This window comes from Triturus cristatus, chromosome 11, assembly GCF_964204655.1.
Source record: "Triturus cristatus chromosome 11, aTriCri1.1, whole genome shotgun sequence".
Taxonomy (NCBI): domain Eukaryota; kingdom Metazoa; phylum Chordata; class Amphibia; order Caudata; family Salamandridae; genus Triturus; species Triturus cristatus.
The window spans coordinates 671,123,331-671,147,428 of NC_140594.1; the positions used below are offsets into that span (position 1 = coordinate 671,123,331).

General features: G+C 42.1%; 1 protein-coding gene across 6 annotated transcripts in view; it reads left to right on the forward strand.

Moving 5' to 3' along the window:
* The window catches only part of LOC146785298 (diacylglycerol O-acyltransferase 2-like), a 296,079-nt gene that overhangs the window by 248,480 nt on the left and 23,501 nt on the right, over positions 1-24,098 (forward strand). For all 6 annotated transcript variants that reach the window (XM_085634269.1, XM_085634270.1, XM_085634271.1 and 3 more), the window contains one exon: positions 10,024-10,226. In XM_085634269.1, the coding sequence (XP_085490395.1) occupies positions 10,024-10,226 (203 nt within the window). The remainder of the gene's footprint in view (positions 1-10,023; positions 10,227-24,098) is intronic.

Consider the following 24,098-nt stretch of genomic DNA (forward strand, 5'->3'; position numbering starts at 1 on the left):
AAAGCCCACTCGTCCCAGCTTCTTGGTATTGTCAATACATGTTTTTTGTTGTTGTTTTTTTTTGTAAAATGTTATTGTTGTGGAAGCTGTCGTGCCATTGTCAATATATAATAAACAATTGGCTAAGGGCAACAATCTTTTTTTGTATCAAAAAGCACCTATAGCCGTGGCCCTGGGCACAGAAAGGAACTTCTTTAAATGCAGATGTGCTCATGTGAAAGATTAAAATGTCATGTCTTACAGTTAAGTTAGTCAATGGCTGGAGCGCGCTGAAATATCGACCATGTTGTATGTTGAAGTGGGTCAAGGAAAAATGTGAATTGACACAATAACAGCCCTACGATTGCAGGTGGTTCTCTAGAAACCCTTTAATGTAAGTGTATATATATCAAGTCATGTGATCAAGGCCCAGGTGGGGCTGAAACGCGTAATGGCGGCGATGCAGGGCAACTAAATAAAACTTGACTGCACAAGGAACCTTGGGTCCGCGTTCGTCTGTCCGAGTGTGAGTGGATGCTTCTAGACGAAATCAGCGATATATATATATACATATATACACTCATACAACCAGTCACTTACCCATACAGCCTCTCAACACAGCCACTCACTCGCCCATACAAGCGCTCACACACCCACATAACCACTTACATGCCAATTCACACATCCATACAAACGCTCACACATCTGCTCCCTCACCCATACATCCATTCACATACACACTACTCTACAATACAGCCATGCACACACCAACTCACTTAACCAAACATCCACTCAAACAGCCACTCACTGACCCATACAGCCACTTACACAGCCTATCACTCACTCATACAGCCATTCAGACACCCACTCACTCACCCATACAGTTGCTACACACCCACTGACCCACCCATAGAGCCACTCACACCGCCATTCACTCATCCATACAGCCACTGGCACACCCACTCACTCACCAATACAGCCACTCATACAGCATCTCACTCATCCACACAGCTACGCACACACCCACTTATACACCCATACAGCCACTCACACACCCATACACACAAGGATACATACAGTCACACAGCCACTCACAAAAAATATATCTTAGATGTAGTATCACTCAGTAGTAGTGCACCTAGTATACTAATGTAACTCTTGCAGTAGGTTAGTATATATGTCTAACACCCATAAACTCTCAAAAACACACTCACTTGATGATATCATCAGTTTTGTCATTTGAGATGTCATCAGTGAAGCCATGAGTGATGTTACTGACCATGTCATGAGTGATGTAATATGCGAGATCATAAGCAGTGCATTGCAGGGGCGTAAGTTATAGTTAGCTCAGCGAGCTATAACTGCTGAATTTCACTGGTTTTGTACAAATGAAATCTGATCCTAACTATTTAAGCCTCACTTGTCTCAAGATTTATACATTTTACTGTTGGGACTCGCTTACGCCATTCAAACAATCTCTTTGTATTTGTGAGAATCACTTAACAAATAAACGATTGTATTAACAGCATCAAAAACTGCCTCATATCTATGTACAACTAATTGTAATTGTCATTGTCACTGTATTTATATAGCGCTTACTACCCCTGACGACACATTGAAACACTTTTCAATGAGTAGCACGCTACTCCGGAGCCCAAAGGTGGATTAGTGGTGAATTAGTAAACCAGTAACCAATATTCAATCATAGGTCAATATCATTAAAAAAGACAGCAATTAAAAAGTAGTCAAAACGACTCGTGTTAATCACCATCTTATAATAATGCATATAGATATAGGTTCACAATCCCTATACTTCATCCTTAGAGCTCTGTCCCTACTCTTGGAATCTCCTCTATTAGTCATCTTTCTTCAAACATGTTCTATTTTGCAAAGAAAATGAGGACTTTTTACTTAACAGGCCTGTTGGCCTGTCTGTGCCCCTAATGGGCTTTAGTATTTTCAAGCATTTAACAGGAATCCTCATTTGTGCAGTGCTGTATGTGGAAAGCCTTGAGCTTCGCTTTTTTCTCTCGGGTATTATTCCCAATAAAAAAGGGAATACCTCTCGATAGGTATGTTTTTTTGTTTCAGGTTCAATTACTTCATGTTCCAGTAGCTTTCAGCGGCTTCTTCAGATCGCTTGCACTTTTTTTGTATTTGATCAGCTTTATTAAAAATAAATACTCAAAAAGTGAATTACAATAACAATAGCTGTATACATTGAACCAAAAGATTGTTGTACGTCAATAAGAAAAGAAGCTGGTTAGGTTTTTGTGTTTTGTGCGAGAAAATAGGGAAGGGAGGGAGGAAAATGGTCCGGGGGATCGCTTGCACTTTTAATGTTGTCCTCAGTGCTTCATTTGAGCCGGTGGTTGCAGGCAGGGCTCACCAGCACTTTTGGGGGGGGGGGGGACCGACACTTATTTTTAATTATCAAAGTTTGGCCCAGAAAAAGAGAGAGAAATGCATCAAAGGGGGAAAGAAGCAAGAATGGCCATCAATTCACCAGAATGCCAGGGGTAGCGGCAGTAACATCATATACCCTTTGATGTTAATGATGTCACCGGAAGTGACATCATATGACTTTTGACCCTGCAACCTCCCAAGAAGTTATGTCACATAATTTTAATCCTGATGACATCACAAATGTTTAACATTGCTGAAGTTACACAATTAATATATAATCTTCTAGGGAAGAACACATGTTGGGGGGTTAGCTCCCCTGATAAAAGTTTGGGGAAAATGGGCTTTACTAGTGAATTTTAATTCAATATTTTCACATAAATTTGCAAAATAGTCACAGACTTTAAAAAACAGTCATTAAATATTCAAGTCCTTTCATGGTGTGCTAAACTACTGAAATCTGACAGTCCCCATGAGTTCACCCAATTATGTTTTTAAAATATGCTATGGATGCCCCCTCATGTAAAAAATTACCTCCATCGCTAGGACCAGCCTTTTGTCTCCTTTTGCCCAAACATTACATACAATATGGCAGTGCCAGAATTTTCCCAATACTGCTCCTCTTGCACTATGGAGGTCCCTTATGTTAAAGGTTAATCTCTAATATGTCAGGGACCACATTGTCATGGACATTCCCATGACCTTGCAACAGCTGTCTTCCCATATGCCAAGAATTTCCTACAATGTGCCATCACAAGCAATTTGTCACAGGTGCCAACTATGCAAGAATTTCCTCCAGGAGGCCAGCACCGGCATTATTTCATGGGTGCTCCATGCCACAATTTACCTACAGAGTGCCGGCAGTAGCATTTTGCCAAGGGTATCCCATATGCAAGCATTGCCTCCAGTATTCCAGTGCCAACAATTTGTCAAGGGTGCTAATATGAGTCAAGAAGCCTGCCAGCTCCATCAGCCATCTTCAAGCATAACAACATATGCTCACTTACATTGTGTTATGTTATGTTAGTTAGTTTATAAAGCGCTCAACTCACCCTGGGGCATCTCGGCGCTGCCTAGAAGAATAGGGTCCTGCAAAGGGCGCATTGAAGAAACTGGAGAGAGGATTTAAAATAAAAATGCTTTCAGCTGTTTTCTAAAAATGCCGTAGCTAGGGATTGATCGTAGAGCCTGGGGGAGCTGGTTCCAATATCTTGGATCAAGATATGAAAAGGCTCTGCCACCAGTCCGGGTGAGACGAAATCGGAGAACCTGAAGGAGACCCAGCGAGCTAGATCTGAGTCTCCTAGAGGGACAGTTTTTAAGAAGTTTTCTTATTCACCTATTCAGACTCATTCAATCATTAACACTGACTTGCACTCATTCATTTTCACCTACTCTTGTGCACTCACTCTCGCCCAGAATCACTCATTCACATTCTCTCACTCACTCTTACTCTGACTCACTTATACTTACTCACTCATTTTGACACACACACACATCCACGATCCCATATACAAACATACATGCTCACACATATAGACGCTCTCCCAGAAAAACTCACTCTCACCCACGCGCACACAACATACATTAAAACCATTTTATTTTTCTTATCTAAGGTGGCAGTGAAGATCCAGATCTTACTGCTCCACTTGCTATTACACTAGTAGTGAATAATAAACTATTATTCACTTTTGATGTGATAGAAATGAGCAGAAAACGAGGTTAGAGCCTGACTCTGGTAATGCGAGACATCCCTGTGTTTATGGCACTGATGTTGCCACCTCGGAGGCCAGGGGTCACAAAGGCAGTGCCAGGTGGAGCAAGGGACAAGCTAGGGGTCGCAATTGCCACCCCTGGTAACCCCTACTTGACATCCATGGGAGCAGGATGTGAAAGATGGAAAACAGTGGCAAAAGGATAAAACTGAGATGGAAAGTAACGAACAAGAGTGCAAGATAGGGACAGGGAGAGTATGTTGGTAGATGAAAGAGGTTGTGAGGTGAGACAAAGTGTAGAAAGCCTTGGTATTCAGCAACCCCGACATGTGGCACGGGCGCCCGTGGGCTTCTTAGAAAATGTAAGCCCCAGCACTTATTCTTTTACAAATTAAGCAATGGTTTTCCCATGCCTTAGACCAGAGGGTCCAACATGTAGAGTGGCTAGATCCATGCGAAATATTTAGTATATCCGCTTTATTACAAATCTACTTGCAATACATCTAAATGGGAATCATTATGCTGAAAATCTGCATTTGTATCCAGCCTTCTTGGCCCAATGTTAGACACCCATATCTTTCACAGTCCTTATCGCTCATTCACTTATTGTGTGAGGCTGGGCATACCTGTCAGAAACACCCCACTCTGACCTTGAAATCAATGATTCCTTTTAGTATTATTGATCTCTCATGAAATTATATATACTTCTGTTTCCATGTTCTTTGCAATAATGATGAATTTAATGTTTATTAGCCATACCACCGGCAGAATACATTGGATAAAGCCACCCCAATTGTACTTGAAAGTATACTGCAAGTAACAGAGGAGTAACACGAAAATAGAGAGGCAGGAGGTCAGATGCTTTCTTATGGGCATGACACTCCGGAATAGGTTGATATAGCCTCATAATCAGGGCCACTGCAATTATGCGGCAGGAGAGGGCCAAATTATGTGGCAGGGTTAACTAAAGTATGCAACAAGAAAAGGCAAATTATGTTGCGTAATGTGATAGCAATACTTTCCCATTTTCACACTTGTTAACTCTGTCTGGACATAGGTTGTACCTCATTAGCACCAGTTTAACATCCAAATATAGCAATAAGCAACAGAAAGGTGACCAATCAACCTTTGCTCAGGGCATTCCACTGTGCAACAACACATACCGCTGCATTTTCAGTAACTTTTTAACTGTTTGAGTAAGAAACAAAATGTTGGGGCAAATGCGGCAAATCCAATATTTTGAGAAAAAATGCCGTGGAAGCACAGTCTCATATTTCCAATGTCCTGCTTATAATGTACCTGGTGGGGAGTCCAGTATAACTAAACGAACACAGCAAGGTATGTATGGGACAATGAAAGTGTGTGTCACTGTACGCAATTGCTTTATTTAAGATGGTGACCCTGACCCACCCAAAGGTGGCGTGCTTCATTGTGTCCCTCCTCACACCAGAACCAAAGGTATCTGGTGTAGGCTACAACTCCTCCATTAGGGGAAGAGCTTTTGAGGTGTGTTTTTGAGGGTATGGTCCTTAGGGATGTATTTTGTGTGAGTGAGGAGCGCAGAGTGCTAGGCGTGTGTCTAGTGATTTAAAACTATCTCTTGATAGGCGTAATTAGCAAAGAATCTTTATTCTGGTGTCTCCAAGGGATAGATTAAAAACTTAAAGGGGAGTGAGAAACTTCAACCCAGTATGGGCGATATCAACATGTTTGCTTTGTGTAATTGCCATATTGGATGGGTGGAACAAAAGAGAAAGGTGAGAGAGAGAAAATATTAGTAAGTATAATGCTCTACAAATTTCTATTCAAAAGCAGGATACAGGTTTATGAAGAAGGCAACTTCGGGTAGATAACAATTCTCTGAATAAGGTAATTATGACAAAGACTCCAAGGTATGCCATCATTTAATCCTGTATTATGCCTTTTCTAATTAAATACCCAGCGTTCCTCCCTTTGAAACAGCAGACTTTTTAAACCATGGGACACCGAGTTAAAGGTAGCTTTATCAATTCCTTTCCACTTTAGATCTCATTGTGCTGTGAATTAAGTGTTGAATCAATTTACTGTCTGATCGTTTACATCTCATTGTGCTACAGTGTTCTATTATCCTCATCTTTATCTTTCAGGTGATCATCCCTATATAGTATTGGTTACATGGGCATTGAATCAGATATATAACACCATTCGTATTACAGTTAGTGTGGGTTTTGAGGATGTGGTCATCCCTAAGTCAATCTCCATTGTTTTTTCGGGTAGGATGATACACTGAAGATGACCCACATGGAAAGTGACCTCTCACTTTTGAAAAAGCCCACAAAGTCTTTTTATGGTCTTTGTGTAGTGCATGCGGTCTAGTATGTACCAACATGTCCTTTAGATGTCTACTAAGTTTGAAGGCAAACATTGGTTTATCCAGAACCTTCTCACCCGTATTGAGAATACATCAATTCTTCATTGCCACCTTTATGATGGTATTCTTTATATGGCTGAACGTAGTAATAAAGACCATTCTGTCAGATGTAGGTCTGGGGTTGTTTTCGAGTAACGCGTCTCTGTGGTTGTTCCTGTCTCACTTTGCTGCTTTGTGGACAAGTTGAGATGGCTTATCTCTCTGTATCAGATCATTGATCAATTCATTGGTGTGTTCTTTATGCTTTTCAATCCCAGAACAATTTATTTCAAAAATTGAAAATTGACCAACTGGTAGATGTTCCCGTAGCCTTCTCGGATGGAAGCTGCCATATAAAAATAGGGAATTTTATGCATTTGGTTTTCTATATAGTTCAGAATAAATGCACCCATCTTCAGGATTTAGTAGCAAATCAAGGAATGGTAAATGAGTCTTGCTAGTTTCACAGGTAAAATGTATATACTCATTCCTGGTGTTAAGTTGATGTGTAAACTGAAGAAGCAATTCTGAGTCGCCTTCCTATATAATGATATCATCGATTTATTGCATCCATAATTTAAGATTAGCCCGCTATAAATTGTCAATTGGACATATGTGGGCAGACTCAAAACTATGCATGTACAGATTTTCCATGCTTGGGTCAAATGTACTGCCCACCGAAGTGACTATAACTTTCCAGTATAATTAATCTTGAAAAAGAAAAAAAAAAGAATTTCATGGCAAGATTTGCACAGTCCGTTAAAAAGGCAGTAGGTAGAGATTCCACATCCAAGGTTACTAGATAGTCTCATCTAGTAACCCTCGATGCCAATATTCCAGAAGATGAAACACTACAGATGGTAGAGGCACAATTAAATGAAGAATCGAGAGACAACCAGACTCTGACTGCCTTTATAATGGACTGTCCAAATCTTGCAGCTTCAGGGGGTGTTTGAGGTGTGACGCTGCCCAAATGCATTCTTGGCTTGGCAGTTGGGTGTGGGGCCCTGAGTTGGATCTCCTATATTAGTATCTGTTTTTCTTGTTATTCTCATTTTACTAAGAGCTTTTACCTTAACTGATTCATGTTTGGGACCACAAACTTAAATATATATAATTACTGATTTACCAAAAAGTAGTAAATCTGCACTCATACTTTGTGAATGTGGGCAAATCTATTATGTTTTGGGATTCACAAACATTGACAACAGTAGGCTTGGAAGTCTCGGATTTCCAGGCATATTACCGCCAATCAAACATCCAAAAAGTGATGGTATGAATGCTTTCAAATAGTCTAACCAGTGGCAATCACTTGTGGTAGCATTCCAATCCACTGTTTTTCACCCAATGTGTCACTCTAGACCGAGGCCCACCTAATGCAAATAATCATTGATGCTTTTCCCCATTGAAACAGTCCATCCCGAACCCTGGTTATCTCACCGCTCCACCACTCTCTCTGCAGCTCACTGTGTTTTTTAGCTGGGACAGTTGAGATTCACCCCTGGCCCCGAATGGCACTGAGTAAGCTACGCCTCTAGGTGGTATGTGTATGTCCATACGTGGGTCCCAAAGCTCACTGTCCTTTAGGACTATTGTTGCAACTCACTTATGAGGCCTAAGAAGGTTGAAACATGTTTGAGGTTGCTTGTGTTCCTATGCCGATGGGACATGGTTTAGCAGTGACTATCTCTTATGTGGTAGGGCCAAGACTGGTTTGCATATATATTTGGTCTCTTTCTACATAAATCTGAATAAAAACCCACAGATTGGAAAGTAACTAAAGTCAGAAGATGGCATTGCCTCAAGAGGTGTCCGACACTATAGTAACACTCTATAACTCTATAATGTGTATTCAAAGGATTCACACAAGAGCCAGAGTTAACGAAGAGGCTGCAACAGCATTGAATGTAAATATCTATAGTTCCCTGTAGTATATTTTTTAGACATTCATTTAATCTGATTCATGTTACTCAAAACTGCTTAGCCAATTCTTGAAAAATGCAGCAAGTTCTTATAAAGCAGTATATTTTATTCAGATATGAATTTTGAATACATTATGAAGTTTTAGCAAAAACAATACGAAACAGTTGTTAATATGTCCCAACTGACCAAGTACTCACACAGTAGAAACATATAGAAGGTAAAAAAGTCACATATAGAAGGTAAAGAAGTGTATATTCAAGAAAGCAGTGGTTAATTTGTAAAATAAAATAAGTGCCTGAGCCCTCTTCAGGCAGCCACTGCATCTTGCACCACCCATTGCCCCTGCCAACACTGCCAATCACAGTACCAACACACCTAACCATGACACTGATACAAGTGTAACAATTCAGACTATCCAAGCCTCTCAAAGCTATAAGAATGGTGGAGTGGCAGGTATTATTCATTTTTAATGAATATTGATTTACTAAACAAGTATTATTGTGCTCATCTCAAAATTGACAACAGCACCACCATGTGGCAGACTGTGAAAGTGCCGGTGTTGACAATTAAGTGCCGGTGCCGAGCACCAGAAACCACCAGCTCAAATTAAGCATTGCAAGAAAGTAAGCAAAAGAGCGGGGTAGGGCCAATTTGATTGTGTCCACATCCCTGGTATGATCGAAACACAAAAATCCTATTTTAATTGCCCATGGTGTGAACAGCATTTCAACGTATTATTGAATTAATAGTTATCGTGGGGACACTACTGTTTGGAGCAGAAGCAACAAAGTTGTTTTACTTAAAGATCCCACAAATTCACTGAAGAGATCATTAAAGCAAGAATTAGGGTATTTCAATAAACCTAGGAACATACGAGTTGTGCAGAAATTGAGATATGCATATGGTGGTGACAATCTGACCTGCACTCATATGGGATTTGATAGACAATGAAGATGAACACTTGCGGGTTTCTCGTAGCTGGCCATTAAATGAATACCCCAACAGAGTAGGGTCGAAAGGTACATAGTTTGCAGTGCAGATGGAAGTGGCATGCAGCCCTTAGTGTCTGCGTCTGGCTAAAGTGCTGAGAACTAGGAGGACACATGTAATTGATCCTCAACTGAGTGCTGACAATAGTCAGGGCGACAACAACATAGAGCACAGACTCTCAAAGGAATGTTAGACACAGATTGGGCGCTACGCCTTGGAAACCCATGCTTATCACATGCCTAAAGTAGATAAGGGAAGGATCTCCCTTCCTTCATGGGACAAGAGGATTGCTTTTTGAAGCATACATAGAGAATACATAGAGAATTCACACTATGAGATCTCCAAAAACGCTGGTGGAATAAATCTAACATAGTGTATTTGTACAGAAATCTGTATCAGCCGAGCTGATTTTACAAAGAATGGCTGTAAGGAAGGCGACTAAACATTCCTGTTAAAACATAGTGAGAAAGATAATGCATGAATTCTTGTTCATATTATTAGCCCATATCAGCAACAATGCATCAGACTCTCAAAACAGTGTTAAATAACAAAAGAGACACATTCCCTTTTAAGATACTCTATTTGCTTCTCACTGTATAACATAAAGTCATTTCTCATTTTCAGGACTGCCCTTGTGCCCGTGTATTCTTTTGGGGAGAATGAAATCTATAATCAGTGTCTATTTCAAGATGGCAGCTGGAAAAGAACTGTTCAGAGTCTCTTTAAGAAATGGATTGGTTTTGCTCCGTGTGTCTTCATCGGCCGTGGGATCTTCTCAAGCACTTCCAAAGGCATCTTGCCATTCCGAAGGCCCATCACTACTGTCGGTTTGTATTCGCTTTGAGTTATTACTGGTGGGGAGAGATGGGAGACACAGGACAGTCAGAAGTAGTGTTTTGTATGTATATCGAATATCCATTGATTTTTTTGAGCTTTAAAAGTTCAAATAGATTGATAATAAGTACAGTTCAAAGAGTGTTAAACCTCTTTTTCGCTACTTTGCCCCTCCGAGTCATAATATTCCTTAAAACCGATTTCCTGCTAAACTTCACTCCTCTGCCTCTTTTTGTTTCATCACCTGTACCTGCATACGTTTTGTCAAAATAAAGTTATGCCTGAAAGTAACATTACCAAATTAAACAGAAGTTACTTTGCATTTGCCTTTTAGAGGTATAAGTTAACATTGCCTAGAGTAAAAATTGTAGAAGATGTAGGCATTTCCAGAGAAATAAGTTAGCAATGTAGAGCTTCTAGCCTGTAGCATGATCTCTCATACCTTTTCTAAGAGCTTCTCATTTCTGGGCCCTTTGAACATCAAGTCACTGTACTACTTACATCCTCATTGCAGTTTCAAAGAATAAACAATCTGGTTCCAACCAATGATATGTTTTCCATTTTCCGTGGGATCTTAAGTTTATCGTCAACGGCCTCAAACCCTTTAAGTGCTATATTGGGTTTATTCATCACCCGAATGACCACATGCTCTAGAAATGTCTTCAAACTCTCTTCTCCAGAAGCCTGTTAATTTAGGGCATTGCATAAACTATGAGAGAGGATCTCACAATGTTAGGGTGCTCTTTATGTCCAGAGTCTGCAGTGGAACCTCTAGCTAAAATGGCCTGGCGATGGACTGGAGGTGGAGCTGAGCATGCACCTGAAGTATGTGGCTGGGAGAATTTCCACAACTTCGGTGCAGACTGTGGTGCAAACTCCAGCTCTCATCGACAAGCGGGTGGTGTGATGCTGCTCTTTTCTACCACAGTGGTTGGGCATGGAGGATGCTCCTGCAGGTCAGTGGGGGCAGGAGGAGGCGGCATGTGGAAACATCATGGCTGATGTTGGTATTTATGTGGATTTGGAGGGGGCAATGTTGGGAGTGGTTCTTTTGTTCTCAGGCCCTAATCCATCATTGCCACTTTCTCTTGCAGCTCTATGAGAATTAACGTTTCTGTCATGGATGTCTCCCTTTCATGGGCACATGGTTTCATTTCATCCACCTTATTGGGTGCATAAGGTGCTGCTGACAACACTATTGTGTGTCACAGTGCTTCTGGGTGCCTTTCCTCCAGCATGCTCTTTGCCCCTTTGTTCACATGTTTTGCTACTGTGCATTTTGCCCTATTCTATAGACTTTATTTAGAAATGCTTTATTGTAGATTGGCTTCAGTCTTAAACTTCTTCCTCTGTTATTGCCATTTGCACATTTCTGGTTGGCAGCATCTTTTAGGAGGTCACTCTTCAACGTTTTGCTAAAATACTCACTGGATGACAAAGTCACTAATGAAATAGGCCCACCAGCCGTTAAATCCAAGACCACCAGGTTCCAGAATCAACTGTTGTGTCCACCACTTGAGATACACTTCCATCAGTATTCCTCTAGTGGGAAGGATGCTATCAACTCTCTGCGGTTACTCAAACTCAGTGGGTTTCAGTACGAGGATGGCAAAGTAGTATCCCAAGGGGGTGTTAGAGACATACCTCTCTGCCATACCACGAGTTGCTGGGAGTTACCAGATCGAAGTTACTGGGTCGATAAACCTAATTTTAGGGGTGAAGCACTGCACCTGGTAAAGCCATGGCCGAATAGGACTGAAGCCTGTGGCATTTGCACCATAGGGAGGTGGGGCAATGCTCAACCTTGTCTCACAAATGCCTTCAAAGGCCTCCAACACCTGCCCCACTTGCCTCCTGCCCTACAGCCACACCATGTTCTTTTGCCATCTGCTCTGAGCAGGTGGTAGGTTAGATTGAAAAAGGGCCCATTACGGGGTCTGGAACTTGGTGCAACAGGAGGCAATAGACCTGGTTAGTACCTGGTACACATTTTATTCCACACTACAGGATCAGTAACTTTTATAGCCAGTTAATAGAAGCTGGGATCCCAGCATCAAAACCCATCCAACTCATAACTAGACCCAAAATGAAAAGTTGAGGAGAACACCACTCCTCATTTGCTTCTCTTGAAGATCTATTCAATTAGAGCAAATTCTCCTTCCTCTCCTCAACCAAGATTTTACAGCCTTGCAGAGGGATTTCCCCCACTTGCTGTAGTAAATTCCCAAGAAAGCTACACTTCCGCATCGCTCCTCCCTCCAGATCCTTGATGGCCAGGATCCTGTTCTTTGCGCAGTGCGTGAATTGCAAGTATATTCAGAAGTCTTTTGTCTATAGTTTATATCATGACTACATACCCTGACTCGAGAGGAACTCACCAGTTAAGAAGCATTGTCCCAATATCACCATTCTTACACTATTAAAAGATGCCCAGGTTATTAACTTGCCTTCTATCTGAAATGCCATTTTGAACTATATTGGTGATCTGTGGCATATTGACTGGTCTAGGCTACTCCTTTATGAGCACCCATATTTCACTGAAGTGTACCAACAACGACAAATATGCAGTGGGAAAAGCAACTGCCTACCCAAGTCCATTGATGCTCTTTGCAAGTTATCCAGAAGGGGATGTATGATGTAACAATGCGTACGATTACAACGCGGTATGTTACATCGCGGTTTTAACAACGCAAATCGTTACATCGACTTGCGTTGGAGGGCGCTGGACATAGGAATAGTGTGAATTACTATTCCAACACCAGTCTACGTACAGTAGGGAAGGTGTTGGAAAGTAATTCACACTATTCCTTATCCTACAGCGCCCTCCAGTGCAAGTCGGTGTAACGACTTGCGTTGTTAAAACCACGATGTAACCATACCGCGTTGTAATGGTTGCGTGGTAAAGGATGTTTCCCTCCAGAAGGGCTTGTCTTTTCCTTGTCTTACAGCTCTTCTGAGTTGACAACATGTAACACTGAGTTAGGCACTTTAAGGCATCTCCTGGTGTTATCCTTCTTCAGTGATGTTACGCTCATCTTTGGTTTTTCCCCTCTCAAATGCAGAAAGTAGACTTTGCGAACAACTGATTTAAAACATACACAGACTACACTTATAACATGCACCATGGTTCTTAGTATGATTGCTGGGGATGAGGGTTGCAGTTCATACCTCAGTAACTTTGTGGACACCAAGGTGTCTTTGAAAGGAATCCTTGCAATGAGAGAAACCAGGCTTTTGCAAAAGGTTGATATTGGCAATTGGAGACCTATCTTTGCGGTTTGGTAAAGAACTTAAACAGATACTTAACTTGTTGAGTTCACGTATATTAAACTATGTCTGGTTGATTCACAATGGCTTTCACAGTTGTTCCGTAAGACAGTACATGTAGCCAAATTATAGTTGAAGTAAAAAAAATGTGTAAAGCAACAAAATGGTATCCAAGCATTTGTGCAGCAATAACCAGAGGCAGACCAACCTAAAACAGAAAAGTCTTGAAGCTGTTTTTTCAAATACCTGACCTCTCTAATAGTATTTATTTCTTTGGCAAGATCTTTCCACCATTCCGCGCCTCCACCTAAAGCGACCTGCCACCAGTGTGTTTTGGAAAGTGTAGAACCCTCCAGCATGGCCCCTGTCCTAGAATTAAAAGATCCTCTCCAGTGTATAAGCCCTGATCTGAGCCTCCAGTGGGTGAAGCCTTCTTGGCATAGTATTTCACACTTAAGAAGTCTGACTTTAATCCATAACCCTCTCTGGGGTGTGAAACCAGTACAGTCATTTTAATGTGGAGTCACATGTTCCTGCACCTATGATCCACTACCACCCTCATGGCATGGTTCTGAATGTTTTAAGCCTCCCAAATATATTTTTTAGATGACCTAACAAACAGAGTGTTGCTCTTATCAAGCCTCAAGCTCATGTTTCCTCTAGCTTTGTCCGTTCTTGCTTGTTTCCCAAAGATAGATCGGAACGTGGCTAGAGTATGGTTATTAAATCCACATGTTCTGGTGAGTCTTTCTGATAATCTTACATCAGAAACAAATTTCTGAATTCTAACTTCCGATTATAACTTGATAGGGGTCTTTTCCCAATAGCAGCCCAACAATGTAGGGCATTTGCATAAGATCGGAATAGCATCAGTTTAGGATTGTTTGTGTTAACAACGAGCCGGCTCGCTTGCATCCAATCCTGGAGCATCTCAATCAGGCAGGTTAATACCCCTGTGTGCTGAGTGATATCTCCTCAGAAGGAAATAAGGAGCTGTGTGTCATTGGTATATACATGGAACCTAATCCAGCATGCTTGTAATAAATCATGGAGTGGTTTCAAGTAGGGTTCAAACAATGGGAACCCTTCGGAACACCAAATGCGACCCTTAAACTGGAAGCCATCATCTCCTCACTCAAAACCCGTAAGGTTCCCTTTCCAAAGAAAGACCTGATCCAGTCCATAGACTGCGATGGGACCTCTGCTACCTCACACAGGTGGCTTAATAAGATGGCATGATCAACTATACCCTAAACAGCAGACAGGTCCAGCAGAGCCAATAAGGCACTTGAACCTTTAGTTGTAATTATTACGAGCTTCTCAGGCATGTATATAACAATGCTGTTTTCTTACTCTGACCAGGTATAAAGTATCCGCGGCCCAACCATTTTACACCTTTAACCCTAACCCATGAAAAGAAAGGTTTTTCTGATAATGGTTGAGATAGTAATCGACCTCATTCCTTTACCAGGGTCAGATGTCACTATTCCTTGGACGTTGTATCATGTTCAAGTTCTCATTTGCGACTTCAATTGCTGGCAAACATATTTTCACGGGTTTGATTGCTCTATCCATTGTCAATGGGGCCCTACAGGAATGGTTGCCATCCAACAATGGCAGCCTCTTGGCTAACGCCCTTATGGATTTTAAAAATTCTCTTTTAACAATACCCAGCCTCCAAAACCTGTTTCACATAATAATGTTTTTTAAGAAAGTTCAGTGCCTACAGGCTCTGTGTAACACACTTACCCTCTCCTTGTCCGCACCAATCCTGGATTTGAGCCATCTATGTGTAACAGTGCATGGGTTGGCTTTCATCAGGTGAAATTCCTCTGTAAGCTGTTTTTTGCCTGAATCAAAAACTGTTTTACGTGCACCAGATAATTGTAAACCACCAATAATGCAGGTAGAGTTATACAACCTTCTTAATTCTTACACATGCAAGGGAGTGGTCCCATCTACATAACCCCCTAGGTCATGCTCTGATAGTTTCTTCCACCCTAAATTACGTTTGACCTTCTTCTTCAGATAAAACAAGACGCAAGGTACTAGTGCATGATCCAACAATGGAAACCAAAGAAAGGTTTAGCCCCAGTCGCGGCCCGTGCAGGTAATAGTGGTGGGGCCGGTTTGTGGGGATGCAACAGACGACCACGAAGGAAAATTAAATAAATAATTATTTTTACCTCCTCCTCGTCTGTGGAAATCGTCGGCCCCACCCGGCCCCACCCCTCCACCGTTCTTACCTGCACGGGCCACGGCTGTTTAGCCCCTTAGGGTTTATTATGCTGGTAGTCAAATCTAACCTAGTGTCTGGCCTTGTCTTCAGTACACGTTGGCACTCATTGTTTCAAACCTCAAGGTTCTTGGGGCATTCTTTTACTTCTGTCCAAAGATTAATGTTATATCTGGTAAATTACTTACGGAAGGACACAACAAACCTAAGAGCTAAAACTTTAAACATTGAGCCCTGCGTCCCACTCCCGGTACATCTGGGGAATTATTGTTGAATCCCATCAAAACTGTGAATAGTGGAGAACAATCAGGGGGCCATTTGGAAATACAGCAATCGTGCATCAGAATAATCCAAACTAGCATTAGAGTAATTATATCTCACACTTATTAAATACATGCTGTTTGTGAGGGCTGGGCGATTGATGTACTGGCTGTTGTGGAGACTTGGTTTATAGAACTCTTTACTACAGATATTAACACCATCTTGACAGAGAAATACCCCATTATCGGCCAAGGGCATCTGCGGTCCGTGCAGGTAACAGCGGTAGGGCAGTGGGGCCAGGAAAGGGGGGATTTCGAGGGACGATGCTCAGGGAAAATTAAATAAATAATTAATTTTCCCTCGACATCGTCCATCAAAATCCCCCTTACCCTGCCCCTGCAGGTAACAGAGGTGAGGCAGTGGGGCCAGGTAAGGGGGCATTTCGAGGGACGATGCTGAGGGAAAATTAAATAAATAATTAATTTTCCCTCTGTGTCGTCCATCGAAATCCCCCCTTACCTGGCCCCACTGCTGTAACCTGCACGGACCGCGGCTTGCCAAGGGTACTGGAGATGTACTTGCCATTCCTGCTTACTACCAGAAATGCAGTGCAAAGACGTTGGGAGATTTTGATGACATAAGCGTTAAAATCGTGTTACAAATAGGTTTTTTTTGTTGAGTTTTGCCAGATATTTTTGTTAATATTTTTCTCATAGGATTTAGTGAAGTTACAGTAGCTAGCTATTCAAAGTATTGCTTGATGTTGGCTGATTTGTTTATCAATAATTTTGTTCTCAGCGCATACACCTGCACGTGTGTGTATGCCTGCTTACATATATGTTTAGTACATATTTATTAGATAGTTTGAAAGACAAACATGTTTCAACACGAGCCTGAGAGGCTCCCAAAAACACAATAAAACAATGAAGTTGAAGCAACAAATAAAAACTAAAAACAAAAAGCTAAAAAAAAAAACACAGTCGCTATATTACACTTTTACAAAACACAGCCGAATGTATTTGCTCTGTCAATTTCAGGGAAAGCCTCATTAAAACATTATACAAGTTGCATGAAAACATTATATAACGATATCTAAAATGCTGTACAAAAGAGATTCATGTGACACAACTTACTAGGGATTTTAAAAGGGTGACTAGAGTTTTTATTAGACAGAGAGCTATAATCTGTAGCTGTGTCGGAGTGATGCAGCACTGAGCCCATTCTGGTCATCAACAATAAGCTGCGCGTTGACATGTCGGGCAGGCTATTTAAGTACTCTTCACATACACGTCAATAGATCTGATTCAGGATGGAGACTCCCGATTTTGAGCCAAAAAGGGTTTATTTTAGCTATCTCCCGCCTAAAATAGCCTCTGGTGGTCAATTGAGAAAATACACACCAGCCATATTTTTTCTAAAAATATCCCACTTTACTGTTCTGAAATGTTGGCATGTATGCCCTTACCAACCCAGACGTTTCTGTGTCAGTTTAATGCCCTACAAGCATTGCTTTTCCAGCATCAGTAAAATAACTTGTGAAACAACATTGTTCTGACAATTCTAATGCCGTGCTTATCAATATTGGGGTTAAAAAGAGAAATTAGCGTCTTGTAGTTGGCAAACAATTTAAAGTGTGTCTCTCCCTTGCAATTGGCCAGGCCAAGTCACTTTGAATGGACGGCCTGAGACAAAGACCAGCCAATGTGGGAGAGTTGTGTATGTAAAAAGAACGAGACGTTTGAACCCCACGAAGCCTAGTAGTGAAAGTTAAATCTTCTATGTTAACAAACATCAACATGTGCAAAGGTTCTTAAGACATTTCCATTCCAATTTCACAAAATCAGGGATGTAATTTAAGATGGGAGTTTTTGATGAGTAAGGAACAATAGGGCCTTATGAGCCATAAAAAGTGGTTTTATGGAGTTGCCACCATAAATGATATTAAAGGCCTGTTTAGAGTATGGCCATATTTACTCTGTCCACCAAGGTGGTGGAGGACATTTCGTTCTCCACCTTCATAGACAGAGGGCCGTTGCTGCGGTGATCTCTGTGTGTTCACAAGAGCCGTCTCATGGTGGCTACTGTGATGACACAGAAAGTTTGGTGACAGCCGCCATGTTTCAGGTAGCCGCTCACCAAACTTTATAGATTTTCAAAAACAAACTTGCCAAGTGGAAGGGCTTCTATCGGAAGGTTTTGGGGTCATTAATCATTTTGCAATCGCAGTGTGAAGCATTTTGACTCTAACACGTCATTATGTGTGTACGTTGGGTCACACAGTGTGACCAAACGTAAGTGCCATCTTGAATCAGTGCGTGCATGTGCTACAGTTAACCTAATAAGACTGATAATTATGGCTTGGCGTGGATATTGCCAGCGCAGGATCAGAGAGATTATTTTTTTTTTGGTCACGGAAGGCGAGGTCTGTAAACTTAAAAGTTGGATTTTTTGGGGGGGAAAAAGAAATACTGTTGTTTTTATAACCTACCTTCTTCTAATCATTTAACTATTGGGCGCTGCTACCCAGTTTCGTTGAACCTGTCATAGCACAACATCACGCGATGATTGGTCCACTTTATGTCTTTTGGCCTTAGAGTTGAGAACCTTCCTTAAAGTGGTTGGAATGGAAGGAATATTTTGTAAACTATATTACTGCTATTGATGTATCTAGTAAAATGCCGGCAGAGCAAAAGAAGATTCCAGGTAATATCTAAATTATAAATATGATCTACCCCAGGACTACCTGAAAGGAGGTGTCTTTGAGGTAACTGACAGAACATTGAAGCTCATGGCCTCCTATCCTTCCTAAAAACTAAAACCCAACTGACAGGCATTCTCCTTCATCTTAGCATCAACTCCAAAATTTAACAAGAATATCGTCCATGGCAGATTTTCGCTCTAGCTGGCACTGGACCATGTTCTACAACATACCTCATATATAAATACATGTGGTACAAAAATCTCTGGAGAAAATCCCTCCCAATCGGTAAATAAGGCAAATGTCACTGTGAATTCTCTTCAGATAAAATAACTCTAAAAACATTGTACAGTGTACCAGCATCACTTTAACTAAGCAGCCATCTCTATGCAAGTACTTGAACTAAAGTCATAGAAACAGCAAAAAAAGGCCCCTTGATGCACCATCAGTCACAGTATAGTACTATGCTGGATGGAGAATTCCTAGAAGAAAACTGGTTGCATAAATATCAAATAAGAACACAAATCTATGGCGTAGGCTGGTAATATTGAGTCCTGAATATCGACAAGGCTGAATATTGTTGCAAGCATATCGAAGTAGAAAATACCGAAAGGTACATTTCTATATATTTTCTATATCTAACTCAATATATAGGTCTTTTGGTGATATACATAAATTCTAGGTACATAGGCGAGGACTTAAGAATAGTAAATCCTTACCTCCCTCAGTGCAATTACCTTTGGAAATGTTGTCCCTCAGTATTGTTGTAACAATATTCTGTCCCTTCAATATTCGAAATTCGATGTTCTCTACTACAATCCAAATCTGGTGAAATATACTCCCAATGACCAAAAAAATTTCACTTTGAATTCTCTTCAAGCAAAATAACACTAGAAACACAAAACAGTGCAGCAGCATTGAGTGAGCTAAACAGCAATCTGTAGGCAGGAATCTGGTTTACCAAGCTCATAGGTACAAAATAAAAAAATCTTAATGCCCCCTCCATCACAGAGGGGCACTATGTAGGGTGGAGAACCCCAAGAAGAAAAAAGCATCTTCTAAATGGAGCCCACACATTTGGCATTAGCGGGAAAAATCTTGGAATTCGGTATTCTTCCTTCACCCATAGGTGCATATTATGGTTAGGCTGCGCCTGTCTGTTTTGCAAAGGACTCCAGGGGCAGTATTATACAGAGTGCCCTGTGGGCACAACGGGCATGTGCGCCCGCTTTGCGAACCCCGGGGCACTTTGGTATTACAGATAGGGCTGCAGAAGCTTGTGTGGCCCTTTCTGTAATACTGACAGCGTTGGCGCACATATAGCGACAGTGCTATCACTAGACGGTGTTCCCTCATTTGCATGGGGGCGTGGCTCAATGCAAGTGAGGGAATCCCTTTGCCTCGCGCCCTTGTTCTATTATTGATGTGGGTGCAGAGGCAAAGAAGCTGTCAGGTGGCGCACTGTCCGCACACCCCCTGATGGCAGCCCTCTAGAGGGGAGAAAAGGGGTCCTATGGACCCCATAGACATCCCCTTGAAGGCAGGTGCAGCCACTCACTGAAGCCACCTGCAAGAGGATCTCTAACCCCCCTTAAAAGTGCAGGTGGGTCGCCACCTGCATAGTGAAACATGGAGCCGCTCCGTTTTTCACTTGAATATGCTGCCCTGGGGGAAGCGCATGTTCGCAGCTGCCCTGGGGACAGCGCATTCTACATAATACGGGGCACCCTCCATGTTAGCGCCGAGAGCACCTTTTGAAAAGTGCGCTCGAAGCTAACAAGAAGAGTGCGCCGTATTCTATAATAAGGCCCCAGAAGTCTTGCTCTTGGATGGCAGTTATGTCAGGCACCATTGTTAGCTGCCGTGTAGGTAATGCTGCAGGTTTTTTAAAAAGATACAAGTGGGCTGAAGAGAGCCAATATAGATCTTTGAATGGTGTCGTCATTCTATCAAACTCAAAAAGACAATTGCACCATGGAGAATGTTCATAAGGAGTGTCAGGTGAACCCCTCGGATAACACCTAGTAGAACATTCCCACCATCAAGTGAGAAATAACTGGACAGCTATAGTGAAATTATTGACTAGAAAGAATAGCTGGACCCTGCACAGAAGGTACGGCTGATGCAAGGCAATCTTGGGCTTGTTCGTAATGTGTTTCAAAACTCAGGATGGCATACATGTGAAATCCCAGTGAGATAGTTATGTGAATGATATGCGTTGGGAAGCTGAACCAATTGTTCTAATGGAGCCATTCTGGTACCTGATGATGCTTGCTTGCATTAACAATTAAAATAAGGTCTGTCTTGGCTGAGTTCAATCAGAGATATGCCTTCCACATCCAGATTTAAAAGGAAGTGAGGTAACCCTCCAGTAGGTCAATGCAGTGGGTGAATGTAGAGTCGGTGTATTACACATTTTAGTGGCTGCTGAAATCAGTAGCAGCAAGTAGGACTTCAAGGGCTACTATTTAAAGGGTAGGCCCAGGGGCCAAAAGAAGAGGTCCAATGTGGCAGTCATTGTGGTCCTAACTATGAGAGGAAAAATGAAGGTGGATGAATGTTGGGTGTTGCTGTTGTTAGAAGGGCAAAGATGTTTGGTGAATGACTGAGATGTAGTCTTTTCTCATGATATCTTATCATTGCGCTGCATGATATAAACTTGATAGAACAGCAAAAAAGTGATGAATTAAAGTTAGTTTAAGCTACTGGTAACTCCTCTGGGCGTATTTCCACTTTATTGTTTTTTAGCTTGTCTGTATTTGCCTTTGTATTGCCATTTTGTATTCCATCTTTTGGGGGTCTATCCTTAAGCATTACCTATTCGTCTCGCTGTGATTGTGGTGGACAACACAGGAGTGAGGGCCATATTGAACCTCTTATAACTGATAATCAAGAATGGTGAAGCGAGCCAAAAACGATAAACAGCAAGCACAGCCCCAGTTAATACCCCTACCCTTGCCACAAACATCAATTGATCGAATGCTTCAGAGGGCTATAGGTGTGGTGGCCACCGAGATAGAACTCACAGAGAGAAGACTGTCGCTGACCGTAGACCTTCGGTGCACCTCAATTGACCTGGCCCCATCCACAACCAGTAGTGACTTGGAAAGTACCCCCGCGCTGTTCCTGCAACCTGCAGGTACCAAAATGGGAGCCATAACCAAACCATCTATGTGGAAGGGGGGCGAGAACAGAAGGCAGCACAGACTCTGAACCCAAGCAGGGGGAGCGGGCACCAACAAAAGAGGTAGGGATGGATACTGGAAAATGTTCAGGGGCATGGACCTGGGGGACGATCTGCCGATAATAAACCTCCCCTAGCTTCATTCCAAAATGTTATCGTACTGGCAGGTGTACCTGAAGTTAAAGTGGGGCAAAGGGAAACCCAGCTAGAGCTTAAAAACAAATGCTTGTTTTGGCTAGCCAGGTGTCGCCAGTTTGCCTACAAGCATGCCTGTGAAATTCTTATGACCTGTAGGGTTAGCTGGGTGGCTTGACAGATTAAGGCTTTTACTCTAAACCACTCCCTAAGAGCTTGTAATGGCTGAACCCAATCTGACACTCCAGGGAAGCAAACCTTTACCAGGGTCAGCCATTCTTCCTTCCTAGACTACATCCTGGTAGAAACCAGGATGTGGGGTAAGGTTATTGATTTTGCTGTCTTGCCGCGACACAACAGCGATCATAATGCTCTGACCTTAGAGATGGAGTTGGCAGACCCAGGGAAAAACATTGATGTCAGATGGTAGAGTATTACTCCCCAACGATAGGAGGAAAGTAAGATGGGTGGCGATTGAGTAATTGCCAGATACACTGGCTTTCTTATATAAAACCATCATACCGACCCCATTGGAACTAGAAAAGTTTACAACCACAGATAATATTGTCACTTCCCTAACAAAAGTTGCCAAAATACATTAGGCACTAGCAGCCAATTTGGTGGATATATTCTGGCCAGTGGTTAATCATAGGGGGCAAAGTTAAAGCAGTCCTGGTTCGACGGCAGCTGTCGGGAGGCAAAGAGGGCCCTGATAGAGGCTATAAAATCCAAGAATGGAACCCAAATTAAAATAGCGAGGGCTTCGCAAAAAAAAACATGGGAATGGAACAATGGGCATCCCTGAAACAGGCTCTAGCAGTCAAGAATATAAAATCCTTCTGGAATATTGTCAGTACAGGCTGTAGTAACGGAAAGCAGGCTTTACAGCCCAGTATAGCAGCTGATATTTGGAAGGAGCACTTCCAGGTCCTGTACCCCTGCTGGATGCTGAGTCCAGCACTTTGACCCTAGCAATCCAGCCATCACAAAACTCTTATACAGAGGCCCCTGTGCTGAACTTGATCGAAGTAACCAGCGCCATAAGTAAAACAGCCCCCTGAAAAGTTCCAGGACTGGACAAGATACCCGGGGACTTTTTCTGCACTGAGCCTAAAATTTGGGGGCCATGTTTGTGAGTGTTCTTCAATGCTATATTACATGGGATGACTTTCCCCGCAACTTGGGCTGGAGCTGTGATTCTTCCAGCGTACAAAATGGATCCCCATTATTGCCTATCAACTACAGACCAATTAGTCTGATTGATGTAACCCCAAAGAAATTTGCTCGGATTTTGATGGACCGCCTCCAGACTTGGCTGGAGGAACATAAAGTCATGAGCTCACTCCAAGCTGGCTTCAGGAAGAAAAAAATCCACTATTGACCAAATATTTAGGCTCCAACTCCTCTACTGGAAAACGGTGCATCTGGAGGGTGGTAGCCTCTACTTGGTCTTTGTGGATCTAAAAAGTGCTTCTGACTTGGTGCCAAGGGATGCCCTCTGGGTGGTATTAAGCAATCTTAGAGTCCCTCAGTATCTATTGAACATGCTAAGAAGATTACACAAAGGCAACTATGCCCAAATTAGGCATGGTAAGCATGGGGAACTCACTTTACCTATACCAGTCAAGAGAGGAGTCAGATAGGATTGCGTGCTCCCCCCACTCTGTTTTGTATTTACATCAACGGGTTGGTTGGTGTATTGAGCAGAATGAAAGATATAGACGCTCCTAACATAGCGCACAAATTAGTGCCACCAATGATGTTTGCAGATGACACTCTTTTGCTCGCTAAGACACCGATGGGCATCCAGAGAATCCTTGATGGTTTTGGTGCATTTTATACAAGCAGGGGGTTAGAGATCAACATACAGAAGGCAAAATATATGGTCTTCAACCCCGCTAGCTCGACCCGTCCCAATCAACACATGAACAGTATCCAACTTGAGAGGGTAACCGTCTTTGACTATGTAGGTCTCACTCTAATGGAAAGAATGGATTAGGGGCCACAAATAGATAAATCAAGTCTCAAGTTAGCCCAGACAATAGGAGATCTGGCTAAGTTATACAAAAATTATTTTCATAAGC